This window comes from Centruroides vittatus, unplaced genomic scaffold, assembly GCF_030686945.1.
Source record: "Centruroides vittatus isolate TY-2023 unplaced genomic scaffold, ASM3068694v2 contig_3254, whole genome shotgun sequence".
In the NCBI taxonomy this organism is placed as follows: domain Eukaryota; kingdom Metazoa; phylum Arthropoda; class Arachnida; order Scorpiones; family Buthidae; genus Centruroides; species Centruroides vittatus.
Window position 1 is genome coordinate 404,394 of NW_027122087.1, and position 15,704 is coordinate 420,097.

General features: G+C 30.9%; 1 protein-coding gene across 2 annotated transcripts in view; it reads right to left on the reverse strand.

Annotated features, from left to right (window-relative positions):
* mst (misato mitochondrial distribution and morphology regulator) overlaps positions 1–15,704 on the reverse strand; it is a 39,548-nt gene that overhangs the window by 16,427 nt on the left and 7,417 nt on the right. For both annotated transcript variants that reach the window (XM_067268378.1, XM_067268377.1), the window contains exons 3-4: positions 10,677–10,795; positions 5,214–5,289 (exon numbers count right to left, since the gene is read on the reverse strand). In XM_067268378.1, the coding sequence (XP_067124479.1) occupies positions 5,214–5,289; positions 10,677–10,795 (195 nt within the window). The remainder of the gene's footprint in view (positions 1–5,213; positions 5,290–10,676; positions 10,796–15,704) is intronic.

Consider the following 15,704-nt stretch of genomic DNA (forward strand, 5'->3'; position numbering starts at 1 on the left):
AGATGCTTTCTTTGCATATTTCACACCCATATTAGTGACATGTTTTTATTTTATTATGCTGTAATTTATTTAATTATGTTGTTAAAAAAGCAATGGCCACCTAGAAAACAATTACAACCTGGCACAAAGAATATTGTGAGGAGCAGCTTGGTGAACTCAGAGAAAGGGCTACATAGTTAAGCTGAAATTACTGAAACAGTTTATAAAGGTTAAAGGATGGAGACTGTTTTTCGTATTTATGAAAAAAGTTTCCAGCCTTGTCCAAAGCAAAACTAAAAGAAGTCGTATTTACAGGACCTGATATAAGGAAATCAATATCAGACACAGAACGTCTTTCTGCAATGAACAGAAATGCCTGAATTGCACTTAAGGAAATTGTTTCAAAGTTTCTAGGAAACAATAAAGATCCTGACTATAAAGAAATAGTAGAGAACTTGTTAATTAAGTACCATGAACTGGGCTGCAATATGAGCCTAAAGGTACACTTTCTGAACTTGCACTTGGATTACTTTCCTGAAAATCTAGGCGCTGTAAGTGAAGAACAAGATGAAAGATTCCATCATGACATTAAAGAGACGGAAAGAAGATAACAGGGACGGTAGGATGTCAGTATGATGGTGGATTACTGTTGGATGATGCATAGGAACATTCCAGATGCAGAAGATAAGAGAAGGTCCACGAAATGCAGTTTTAGAGCAAACTGATAAGCAACAAAGCTAATTAGTGGCTTATGTTGTATTTTTGTACCCATACATGTTAATGATAAACTGAAATTGGTAATTTTTTCTGCATTATAATAAATTAAAACTAATAATTTTAATTAATTTTTAATTAATTTCCCCCATTATTTATATTTATATAATATGCTTTTATAAATTTTTGACAAAACTTTATAAAGCCTTTGTATCAAAACATTTTGTGATGGAAACATTTAAGAGAGAGTTTTTAGTTGTATCGATAGTTGTTAGTAAAAATCACATCTCAAAATCCAAACAGCTTTTTATTAGTTGAAATTTGCAAACCTGTATTTTTTTTAAATGTATATTTGTGTAGAAATAAGTTTTCAACCAATATATTATTGAAAATATAAAGTTAGTGTAATGATAAGTTAATACAATAGATTAATATAAGATATTACAAAATGAAATACACAGAGTGATACATAAAACCAAAGTTAGTACAATTTAACAAATTAATGTAGTAGCCTAGATTATTGAAAATATACATTATTTAAATTATTAATTTAACATTAATCCCTTAAGCAAGAGGTATATAATTATAATTATATTCAGCAAAATAAAAATGGAGTTTATTTTATTTTATTTTATGGTAAAATCTATATGTAACAAATTCAATAAATTCAGAAAAATAAATATATTTACTTTCAACACTACAATTTTTGAAAATTGGGCATTCTAATAGTTTCATTCAATTAAACTTATTCTCAATGTAAATTATAACTGCATTACCTGAATATTCATGAAGGCTGATCATATAATCTCTCTATTTTTTTTATATATTTTGCTTAAATATAAATGACATTCAACTAAGTTTTGCAATAATTACTTCATGCTTTTAATGAATTAGATAATTTTATAAACCCAATTTTGTTTTTATATGATAGAAATGGTCCTGAAAAATCCATGTAAAAAAAAAACACTTCTATATGAAAAAACGAATAATCAATTCCAGACCTTGAAAACCAACAAATATAATACTCATAAGATGTGTTTAAACAAAATATTTTAATTTTATTTAACAAAGCAGAGGAAGAGCAATTAACTTAGTTATAAGCAAAATTTAGCAAATTTATATTATTTACACAAATTTTATTTTTATTTGACTTATTCAATTAAATATCAAATACCTCTAGTTTTTAACACCAAATAACATATGAAAACTACCCTGTATTGAAAGAAACACAATCATACAAACAAACTATCAAATCAAATTTTTTCAGACACTTCATTCATAGGATAAAGTCAAAATAAAAGACTGATTGACACATTCAAATAAGTCATAAAAAATACTACCTTAAAATTTACTGTGTAAGTCTAAAATGCAAATTCTAAGAATTATTTTAATCATGAGTAATTTCATATAAAAACCATTATAAATATTTTAAAAATTAAAATCAAATGGATTTTTTTTTTTTAAAAAAAAAAGGAAAGTTTAACAAATTGTGTTAAATCAAAATGAATCCTATAAAAAGAGAACTGAATTTATTAATTTATTTTCCAGACCACATTAAATCAAACTCGTGTAAAAAATCCCATATAAAAACAGAATTGCATGTATTACTATATATATATATATATAATCCATTATTTCATACAAAAACTATAAAAAAGTCTTCATATTAAGTTTTTTTAGTTCATTCATACTTTTGAAATATTTCAGAATTTATATTTGTCTCTTAGATTTTGTTGAACAGTGTATTGTTTACTCCATCCGAACCAATTCATATCATAAAGGATAAAGAAATTTAATATTTTTTTCAGAAAGAATTTTAAAACTCAAGTTATATTATTACTATATGATATAGTTTGAATCTAAATTAATAAATAATGCAGTGTTTAAACTACTAAAAATTATATATTATCAAAATATATGTTCAGAATAGCAAAGATATTTGCATTATGATAAATAAAAGTGTTAAAGAAATTTTGTATACATTATCATATTAAACAAACTTTTTTCAAAATTAATGGATTCAAAAACTTATTCGTGATTCATAGATAATGGTTGAGAACAAAAATGTTATTTCAACTTATATAATGAATGATAGATTCAGATTTTAAACTAGAGATATATTGCATTATTGTGTTCAAAACTAATACAGTAAATATTATTTTATTTTTTTGCAATAAAAACTGCAGATAAATTATATAATTGAAGATATAAAGTAAAAATGTCTTTATTCTACTTAGCTATAAATTAAAAGTTAAAACAGGTAAAAAGTTTATATGTTAACAGAATATTATATTAACATATAAATTTTAGAAGTTGACAAATTTAGAAGTTTGCTCATCTGACACTCGTGGGTCCAAATTGATGCAAGATTATTGAATGTTTTTGTTTTATCACAAATCTCTATGTATTATATTCAATGTGAATGTTACAGACATTACTGTACAATTTGGATCAGCGCACACTGCTATATGCTTCTAATTTTTTTTATGTACACACTAACTGCAAAAATGTTAATGAATGAATTATTGTTAGTGTTTTTAGTGCATCATGTTACCTGATCTAACATTCTATTTTGTACATATTGTATATCCTTGTTCCTTGTACGTAACCCTGATAATGCTTTGCGAAATCAGGGCATATAACTATGTTATGTTAATTAAATCTAATGAATGAATGAATGAATGAATGCATCATGTGTCCAAATAAATTCTTTTTTGCAGAATTCTGGCATGCCAGATTAATATCAAGCAATTATGAATTATCAGATGCTGGATTAATGAACATCTACTGCGTGTATGTGTATGTATATATAAATAATAGAATTTATTAACACGTTGACTGCCACGTGACTTTTTAGGATTCTGTTGTAAAACGCCAACTTAATTTAATTATATTATATTATTAAAAACTCTAATCAGAGTATATAGTAATAATCAAATAGCATATAAAATGTGTTTTTCTTAAAATAAAGGTATTACGAATTATCTCGTAGTTGGCTTATGTAACAGAAAGCTCTTCGCTAAAGCCAAACTACGAGTTAATTCGTGCACAGACACGATTCGTCCTGTCACTTCGCTACAGCCAATCGGAGATGTGCGTCTAAATTCATTAGTAATAAATCGGATATAGAGGCGAGCACATCACATTTACGTCTTTTTTGAGAGTGTTATTTTTTATTTATTTTTATAATCAAATTATAAATATCCCAAAATGGATAAGAAAAGACCACTGACTAAAAAACAACTTGATTACTACACTAATCTAAGTGATTCAGAATCTGACAAAATTTTTGGTGAGGATGGGGGAGTTTATTTGGCAGCGAAATGGTCCTGTTACTGTATGTAAATGGAAAGACAAACGAGAAGTCCTTACCATTTCAAACATGCACGTTGTTGAAATGGTAGAGGTGTTCAATCGCAATAGAAAATGTTCGATGAAACCGAATATAATTCGAGATTATAATCATGGAATGTCTGGCATTGACGATCAGATCAAATGCTATCGTACTACACAGCTCTAAGAAAGACTATTAGATGGCCCAAAAAGGTTGCATTACATATTATAGAAATATATATACATAATGCGCACAAACTCTTTCAAAAAGCAACTTCTTCTAAAATAAAACTTATAAAGTTTAGAGAAGCATTCGTCAAAGCGTTGATTGGAGAAGAGATTCAACCAGTTTCAAAAAAAATTAAATTGCAGAAGCTCCACTATTTACAGAGTATCCCATCTACTCAGAAAAAACAACATCCGACAAAGCCATGTCGAATTTGTACCAAAGCTAAAAAACGCCGAGAAACGCGTTATTTCTGTCCAATCTGTCTTGAGAAGCCAGCCCTTTGCGTAGAAGATTGTTTTAAAAATTATCACAAACAATAAAAATATCGTTTTGCTTTCGATTTTGAATAAACTTTTTATGATTATATTTTCTGTTCATTTATTAATAAATGTTCTGTTCATGTAAGCCAAACTTGATTTTTTGTTCTTGCCCCTGAAGCTATCTATTCATATTTACACTGATATACTACGAATTACATCGTAGCTGCACAAATATGGCAAGGAAACAAACTACGATATAACTCGTAGGTGGCGTCCTAGGCAGAAACGGTAACTACGAGTCATCTCGTAGATGGCAGTCAACGTGTTAACTTTATTATGAAATTTCTTTAAGAATTCTAACAAAAATCATTTCTTAATTATCACAGATTAGCACTAATTTTGGTAATTAGAAAATTTGAAAAATCATATGAATGGCCATAAGCTAATCAGCAATACTTAATCATAGTTTAAAAACTGTTTTATTTCCAAAGACAGATTTCCAGCTGTTAGAACTATTGTAACTTTATATGGAAGATATATTCCAGTTCATTAAAACTTTTTTTTATCACAATAAAACTTATATACATTTCATGTGATAATCTTACTGACATAACCATTCAATTTTCATATCAATGGCAATTAATATGAAAAAAATGTAACTGCATTACTTAACATTTTACTTTTTAAAATTTACTTACTTCTTCTTTGTCAAGATCTTGCAAAAATTCATTTTTTGACAAGGAGTCTGATTTAAAGGTTGACAATTTCCCATGCCTATTAAATAAGAATTAAAATTATGAATAACTCATTCATTTCATCATATTTTTTCTAAAAAATCAGAGTCAGAAATTAAGATATTTTTACAGAGAAAACATACATCATCAAAAGTTTTTATAGTGAAAAAGTAATGTATCATTTATGAAGTATATTGCAGTTCTTTCTGACTATATTGCAATAATCATAGATAGAACTAATATACAATTAAATATCCAAAATTTTAACCCTTTCTCTAACAAAGAAAAGTATAAAAAATTCAAAAGTAAAATTCACTTTGGAAAACCTCAAAATTCTTTACATTGTCAAAATTTAGTGGGTTATGACATTTTAAACAGTGTATTGTGCTGAAAAATGAAAAATGACATATTTTAAGCTTACAGTGTTTGTTTACGAAAGGCTTATTTGCTTTCAAAAAAGTCAGTTAAGACCAATTGCTTTAACTTCTGCTGCTCTTTTAAGTATGATTTTTCAAGATCTCATAACTTTCAGAAAAGAATCTGTTAAATACGTTGCATTTGTGGCTGCATAATATAGCATCTTGTTGAATTGAGTTTTACTGAAGATTGAAATAACTTCCATCAATAAAATCTTCAATGTCACCAGAACTGTCAAAGGTTTTTTGTTGTGGAATCAAAATCTTTCATCTTTTTCATTTCCCTCTTCACATACAAGAATAGCACTATTAATATTTGGATCTTCATCCAGTTCTTCACATAGAATATGATCAGAGGCAAAACATCTAGAACAGACAGGTTTACTATCATGGCAGATTCTTCAATCGGATCATCAATATTAGTAGGAAAAAAACCTGCCTTTTAAAGCATTTTACTAATGTTTCTTTCTTAATATTTCTCCAGGAAGCTGCAATCAATAACACTACATCAAGATCGAATATGATCTTAGCAAATTTGCTAGTGCTTCTGCAATTGTCAATAGTTTCTGCCAGATGTATCAACATAGATTATCAATAGAAACATTTGAAAGTACAGATGATCTAGTGCAGCATTTCTCAACGGGGGTGATATTGCCCCAAGTGGGCGTTTTTCCATGTTAGGGGGCAATAAGTAACAATTTATATTTTGAAGGGCAAAAAACAATTTTCTGGGCGATATAGCAAAACATTAAAAATAATTAGATATTTTATTCGTTATATCGTAAAATAATTAAACAAATAACATTATACTAGTCACTAGTCTATTCAATGCAATACGAATTTGGCATTAGCCTCGGTCCTCAGCATTGGAATTTTGAAGCTTACAGCAGGGATTCACAGCGAGTAATGCTGTCATCGCATTTCACTCGTGTGTCGCTAGCAGCAGGAATCATACAATTTGTTTTTTTAATTTTGTTATTTATATCAAAATCTAATATGTATTCTGAGTAAATAAATGTTTAATTTTTTACAAAGTATATAATTATCAAATAAACTAATAAACCCAACAAATTTTTTTTCAAAGTGAAGGGGAAGATACAACGTAATGATTTTATTGAAATGGGTAATGACTCGTTACAGGTTGAGAAATACTGATCTAGAGGTTGTAATTCAGATGTGAGATTGGGAAGGAAGAAATTTGATTTCAATGTTGCTTAGTTTTCCCATGGAATGACAACATGAATTATCTACAAAGAGCAGCAATATTTTTTTTTGGCAGAAATTATTCTTTTGTTAATATGTTGCAGCCATTTACTGAAGAGTTTTGATGTCATCTGTGTACTTGTGTTTGAACACCACATTATTGGAAGATCAGATATCTTAAAATTTGAAAATGTAATAGTTTGGAAGGATGTTATGTTTTTAGAGGTGCAAAATTTTAGAGGTTTAACTGTATAATATTGGTATATATCTGTAAATATATTTTCAGAAAAAATAATTACTATAATTTCCAGCCTATAATCCATAGGTATAATTTTTCATTATCAAAACAGGTTTATCATCATTAATTTTCACAAGTTCATACATATATCATAATTTATTTGCTTTTTGGTGTATTGGCAATAAAATGATTTCATTTATAAGAACATTTAATAATGAAAAAAATATATCCAAATCTAGAAAAAAATTGAGCTATTCATTTTAAAGTGGTACAATGAAAATTTCAAATTATACAATACAGTTAGTTTGTACTTTACAAATAACAATACAATACCAGTAATATCCAGCAATTTACTAAGTAAAAAAAAGTAACAACAAAAACAAAGGTTTTTGATGATATATTGAAAACAAACCAAATTCCCAAAACAAGTCATTGGCAAGTTGTAAATTACAAGACAAAAGTAAATTACAAAATGAATGTTTTGTAACTTACAACTTCCCAACTTATGACAATTTTGGGCATCATAAGTATATAAAGAAAATTATTTTTGAGTCCAAACAATCAATCACACTCGTTAATGACATGATAAAACAAACATTAACTATAATACTAAAATAGACAATAAACACACTACAGAGCAATATCACTCAAGTTTAATTATATTTAGCAGCAATGCACTATTAATATTTAAAAGAAAAAAAAATTAACATTCTGCAGAACTGCTTAATCTAAGATTATTGTTCTAATCCCAAATTTATAATGATTTTTAAAAAATCATTATAAATTAATAAAAATTAATAATAATAAAAATAAAATTGATTCCACACAAATATGACTACACTTCCTCAATACGATTTTTGAGTCCTTTAAACATAGTTATCTTCCTAATGTTTTCATGAATCTGTGTATTAACAAAATATTATTATTAGATAAAACTCTAAAAAATTTTTGGATCTTCTGAAGCAAACTTCTCCATATCAGCAGTGAAAAAGAAAAGTCTTGTCGTGCTACATCACGAAGACAAAGTTTTCTTGGACAAGCTTCAGAGTCAAATATCATTAATCATTATTGATTACATTAAGTTAAAAACATCTCAAATTAAACTTAAAATATATTTTAAACAAACATTGGCTTGGAGATGTTTATTGTAAGTAACACTACATTCCATTCACAAGTACAAGTGAATAGATCAATTGGCACCTTTGTCCTTTACACTCACTCAACACAAACAACAAGACACTCATCACATTTTATCATATCAAGAAAACTTCTTTACATAAAACAAAATGATTTTAAAGCCATTTTTTGTTGTTGGATAAAAACTGTCACAGATTATAGGTAACAATCCATAACCTGCATCATTAAACTTGGAAGGTTTTTAATATACAATCTGCAGATTATAGACTGGAGATTATATTTATTGGAGTTCACAACACAAAGTAGCTATAATATTCTGATTTAAGTGATTATTTATTCCTATCCAACTGCTAAGATTTAACTAATTTAGATATAATATACAGAGATAATGTAATTGTTCTTTAGATATAATTAAAATATTTTAATAATCTAATATTTTAAATTATCTTGAAAAACTATATAATTAAATAAAAATAGACCAAGTGTAATAGTTACATGTAATTTATTAATTCAAAATTTAAATTAACCCTACACGAGTCGCACGGGTCTGACAGTCCCGGCACAAACTTTAGTTAAAATTTTTTAATATTGAATATTTTCCAAAAAATCTGAAAAAATTAATATTCTTCTAACTTTCTAACCCGATTAACATGCTGTTAAATTTTTTTGAATAACAACGCTCATTTTTGAGAAAAAAAATACTTTGGGTCTGTCAGACCCATGCGACTCATTATGGGGGTAAAAAAAGACCGTTTAATTTGTTGCCGTTGCCGATAGCGAGTGTCGCAATAACTTTATCGCGTTTAAGTTGTCGCGCGGTGTTTATTAAATTTTATCATATTGTTATTTATTTGTATATTTATATTTTTGTTTTTTTTGTTATAATATTGTTTTTAAAAGTAATGTCTAATTAATTTTTAATTATTTTAATTATTTTTTATTCTTATCATATAATTTTTATTTATCACTTTTATAATTAATTTATGATTATTCCTCGTTTATTAGGCGATGCAAGTTGGCTTTTTTTCACTTTTACTAAGTAATCAGAAACTTGTGAAAACAGTCTAGCTATAAAATTCCGGGAAATATCCTGCCCCCTCGGAAATGATCTTGGTAATCGAATTTACACAATCACTATAAATTCTTTTGTTTTAATCGCGTTATGAGCTATAAATTGCTAATTAAATGTTCGACAGTGTTCAGATGAGTAAACATTAAAAAATTAGATATAAGGAAAATAATTACAACTACATGACAATCATATCGCATAGCTATAATTATTCTATAATCTAATAATCCAGATTAATCTGATAAAAATATTTTTAATTATAATCTGCTTTTATTATTTATTTATTTTTCATCGCGGCACAACAAAACAAACCTAAAAAGTTAGCCCGATATACATAACAAGTAATTATGAATGAAATCGATGCGTTTGATCGCGTAGCGACTGTTTTGTCGCGCGATACACACTGCGCGACAAAAAAACTCAAAACTAAATTATGATAATACAAATTGCGAAAATTATAAAATTTTTGATAATTGCATTTTGATAACATTCAGATATTGATATGGATGCCTTTTTAAAGTTTTATTATGTGAATATTTTATATTATAAAAAAAACAAATTACAGAATCGAGAACATGTCATAAATTGCCGAATTTTTGATGGTCCTCTCATTATTTTTTCGATTGATTCATTTCGTGCAGAGAAAACATTTATATCTAAACTATCAACAAAGAATTTTGATGGATTGAATAATATTTTGACCGATGTCAATTTTTGAATTAGGTGATCGAGTTAAGCCTAACACACGACTATATCACATTAAAAATAAAAAATAAAATTCATGTGTAAAAATCTAACAAAACTATCTGTTAAATCTTGAAGAAGACATTCTAATGAGTAAAACAAAATAAAACAGTTGTCAATTAGTCGATTTGAAACCCAGAAAAAAGCATTTTTTAATAGAGCCATAAAACAATTAATGTTTATTGACTCTCGCAATAGGGGGTAACGCGAGGTCTATTAAAAAAATTTTTAGCAGTAGTACTGAATTTCTACCGACTTCACACGAATGAGTGATCTTTCTTCCCCATTTGCAAACAAACCCGATGATTATCGGTGAAATGTCAGATAACTTACAGCGAGTTGAAATTTGATATGTTTATTATTTTGTGTTTTTTTCATCAAATTACGTAAAAATAAATATTGAAAAGACAATTTTGTCAATACAAAAGTAATTTATACTACTAAATAGAAAACAAAGCGTAGAATTTAACGGAAAAATTGTAGTTCTTCTACGCGATAGAAAAAATTTATTAATTTCAAAATAAAAATGGCGGGTCTGACAGACCCATGCGACCTAAGTAAGAGAACGATTCCTAGCAATTCACGCAGGGTTAAAAGTATATTTTTTACACTATTCTTACCATAATGGCATTGGTGAATTTGTCACAGGCATATTATAAAGAACACCACATTTATTTAAAGTTTTAAAATTTTCCTTTAAATCAATCAGCATTAAACGAGGTGTATAAGTAACTTCACCCTATAAAAAACAATTTAAAAATTAGAAAAAATTTTCAAATGATAAAAATCAAATTACAAAGATTAATAATAAGAATTGAATAATAAGAATAATAAGAATTAATAAATACATGAGCCAATTACAGCCCGTGCCGGGCTGTGATTGGCTCATGTATTTAAGTGACTCGTACAACCTGGATTCATATAACACAGAACTTATCTACCGTGTTATAGGGGGGTCTACTGTAATGATATCATAATTAACATTAAAAATCTTTTATTAATCTTTTGAGTTGTTTGATATAAAATTGAAATCAAAAGCAAACATTAATGTTCTGTTATTTTTCAGTAATATTATGAATAATAATAACATGTTCTATTCTTTAAGTCATTTAAAGACTAGTTTTAGTCTAATATCAAAATTATGCTGCTAGTATAAGTCAATTATACTTGCAGCATAATTCTGATACAATTGTGAGCCTGGGAGAGTGTCAGAGGAAGTCCGACTGCCCCTTCTGGCAACAGGTCGTTGACCTACCCACTTGTCAAGAATGGCTATTACGTTTTGTTACGCGTTATGCGAGTGGAGGGGAGGTGAGATGGGGTCAACAATAAGGCATGGCCGACGGTCAAGTAAAGACTCCATTTAACAACAAAACAACATTTATTAAAATCAACGAAAAAGTTAGTTGCAATTCTAAGTTCACTAAGCTACAATTCTAATTCTCAATTACGTGTAAAGGGAGCTCGAGAGAGAGAGAGTTTACAGATTTCATTTCATACCTCTTTGCAAAGTCCGTAGACGACGGAATATCCAAAATTATAGGCACTAGGTCAAATTTGTTGTGACTGTGTTAAACAAATAATTTGCGGCTTGTCCACGAGCACGTACCCATGAGCAGACCAAATCAGACTCCCCTGAGGGAGAAAAAGACGCGGTTTTTATAGATTTGCTGTGGGAACTAAGTCACGAGATTGTTGTTGGACGGAAGAAAATGATGAATTCGGATGTTGAGTGTACAATTTTATGATGTTACAAATTATATTTTCCACGAATTCTGTTGCTCACTTTTAAAATCATGGGAATAATTAATTCAGAAAAACTAGATAAAAACCCGAATTTCACATCACTCTTTGCTTTCTTTAAAATTGTACTTAATTAGTGCAATTTTAAAATAATTAGATAGCGTCGTGATAAGAGGTATGTTTACATAGCGTTGGAAAAATTATAAAGGTTTTTCTCAATAAATTTGTTTAAGTCCTTGGTAACATTGTCAAGGTAAGGTCTTTATAGGAACATAGGTCTATTAATATAGGTCTGTTCAATAACAATCAGTAAAAATTGGTAACATAGGTCATTAATAACATTGTACAATAGATTTGATGGTTATAAACAGATAACACCAAATGGTATACAAACAACTTCCGGCACGTGTTGTCGTGCTTCATTATTTGTGGGGTGACGGTGACGGTGACGGTGGCGGTGATGTTCCGGTTTCCTGGAGGCAGTCAGTTGATTGGCTGGACGAAGTTTGCGTTGACCTGGACCGAAATTAGAGTTCAAAGTTTGTGGTGGGTTGAGATAGTCATTGGAATTCTTTGCTCTGTGGACTTGGTCGTCTGAAGATATTGTCAGCTTCGTTGCCTTCGTGGATATAACAGTCCGGATGTTGGAGCACTCCCAGATAAGTTGATAAAATTTTTCCTTTTTGTAGGTCTTCTAGTAGTAGGTCTATTAAGGTCAGTTGTTGCACGAATGTATAGTCACATGAATCAGGATTCTCGGGTGAGGGTGCACTGTTCTCATTTTTAAAATAAATGTTAATATCAAGTTATTTGGGTTAAATAATCCTTGAGTTCCGACTAGAGGTATGTAAGGTTACATAAATTATTATTCTACTCTCTCTCAATTAATATCTAGGTTAATATAATACAGTAGAGCGTCAAAAAGTGGAACCAATTGGGGACTGGGGTCCTTCCAGTTAATGATTTGTTCCAGTTTCCGACTTTGTACGAAAAAATACATTAACCTGTCCGTTGTTCAAATTTTTCTCCGTTGTGTATCGCTTCCTGTTGAATTTTTCTCCGTTGCGTGTCGCTTCGTGTTGAATTTTCGTCGATTTTAAGCCTAACGAAAATTTTTATAATCATCATTGAGGCTATCGTATCGTTAAAAATTATTTCTGCATTTTGTACAAACAAAATAAATATATTAAAGAATATAAAAAACATGAAAATTATACTTTAGAAGTAAATTTAGTATCAAAAACATTCGATTCAGCACGATACAGTCCGACTGAAAATCGTTCCACTTTCCGGCCATTCCACTTACCGACGTTCAACTTATCGACGCTCTACTGTATAACAATCCCGTTAAAGGATATGATTCTAAATTCTAAGATAAAACTAACTATTCGAATCTTTCTTTAAAAATCTATGAATGTAAATATAAATCAAAGTAATGCTTTAAAGTAAGGAATAACGAAAAATGGTTATGCAGGGAGGTTCTGTTAATAGGTCTTCTTGCTTTGCCGGGGTTTAAGATTTCCTTTCCCTGAAATAGGGAAATACTGTTATTAACGTAGGAATCCCTCGACCTCTGTTGTAAGATTGGGGGTTAATAAGGAAATGGATTGGAATCTGACGTCAAGTCCCTTTTTATTCTATTTTTACTACTCTCCAAATGCGACAAATGCCCTATCAACATGTTACAAATGTTACAAATAAAAGCTTAAGGAGAAGGATGACCGACTAGCAACAGGAGAAATAAGTCGAAGTATGTAAAACTGCGAGCGGGTCTTGGCATAACCAAAGTTTGATCTGGAACTGGTCCCTGACTTCGAAGAGCATAGGATGGAGTGGTCTCCTGTTCTTCCTCCGTTTCCGGTTCGGAAACTTTGCTTTCGAACTCAGGTTCCGCACTTTCGTCTGCACTTTCCGTCTCTGTCTGTTCTTCTGATAGCATTGGGAGTATGGAGGATAAAGTGAAGTCATCCTCAGGGGTGGAATAAGCACTCGGTTGTGGCGCTGACGTTAATGTGCCTTCTCCCTGTGATAAAATAGGTTGATCGACGGTCGTATCAGTGTCATCCCGCTGTATTCTAGGTTGCTTACTTTTTCTATGGCTGCAATTATTCCTCTTGTGCTCCGGTTTTGTTGTTACCCTCTCTTTTTCCTTTCGGCGGGAGTTAGTCGTTCCATTCGTAGAATGCCCGAAGGGCTTTCGTTTAGGGTAGTGATCTGAGGGGAGTTTTTCTTCCTTTTATTGGTGTCTTTTCGCCTCCTCTTCTTTCTGCATGGCTGTCGGGATGTGCAAAAATGGATGGTCTTCTGATTGGGTAGAATCACCTGAGCATTAGCAAAATCTAGTGTTAATCGTATGGCTTCAATGACGTCTCACCACAATATCCCTTCACACAGGTTTGTGATCTCGGCTCGTATGATGACACACAGCATGGAAAATTTCCTTCCCCATAGTTTAAACATAGGTATTGCTGATCCAATAGCGGTAATCTGCTTTCCTAAGACATTTCCTAACTTTCGTCTAAGTCCAAATTTTATGGGTTCTTTCCCCTTCAATTTATTTGCTAAGTCATTTGATATGAGTGTACACTCTGCTCTAGGATCAATTTGCATCTTTACAGGAATAATATTAATGTAGACTAATATTATAGGTTTAGGTCTGGAAAAGGTTCTCGTTAATCCAATTCTACCTTTCCATTTCGTGTCGTTCTCCTCTCCTGATGAGTCTGTTTGAGGGAGAGAAGAGTTTCTACCTGAATCAGTATATCGTCATTTCCGCTCAACTGTAAGATTTCTTCTAGGTCTACTTCGAGGTTGTTGACCTTCGACACTCCGCACTTGGCCTCTCCAGCGATCTCGATCCTCTGCTGGAGACTGGGATGTGACTCGAACCTTATTTCTATCATTATTTAGGTCACTATCATTATTATATCGGTTCTGATTTTGATTTTGGTTAGGTCTGTCAATTGAGTGGTCAGATCAGTGATTAGGGGAGTTCAGATGCTGTTCACTTTGCCGAAATGGCGGATTATTATAGGTACTATTATTATTGTAGCCTCCTCGATTGTTTCGTCAGGATATAGGCCTTCTAACACCGGGTTGGGGTGAGTCTTGAATTAAGCCGTCCATTCAGGCCTTTAGGTCCTCCATCGCTGATGCTAGCTGCGCTAAATCCACCTGGAAATAGGTTTTATCACCTTCCCTGACCATTCGCATAATCCCTCAAGGATGCGCATTGTTCCTCTATTGTTTCTTCACTAATAGTGATTTTTAAGGCAAAATCGAACGTTTCAGGCTCCCTACTCATACATCTTTATCTGATCCTTATATCAACCCCATTTAAAAATTGTGCCTTTAGCCTTTCATCCAGCTCCTTCCTTTCGACTCTTTTAATGATAGCAGTTTCCTCGGCATTCGCGCCAGGCTCTGGTGTAATTTCTATTTCCATCGCAAAAGCTTGAAGTCGGGCAGCATGGGTCTGGACATCTTCGTCCCTTTTTTGTACGCATGCATAAAATCTAGATAATCTAAAGAAAAATGGGCCCCGCTCAAAACACGCTATCAATAGCTGCTTAAATTCGTCGAAATTGTCCACCTCCTTGATTCAATGATCTTTTCTGACAAATTCCCATGCTATCCTGGTAAGTTTGAGTTTGACCACAACCAGCATTTGGGCTTTTGACCAGGCCGCTACTTTGGTAACATCTGCCAATGAATCGAAGAAATCAGTTACTCTGGGGCCTCCTGCTTCTCCAGAGAACACGGGCAGTAGAGGTATTATTCCGCCCAGTCCCCCCAATGTAAGGGGATTTGGCACTGGGTTCGTTCGGGTTTGGGTTCCCTGCCCCAGCCACTTCACGGGGGTCATCCTCCATTAGGTCTATCTGATTAGGTCTATTTAATTAGGT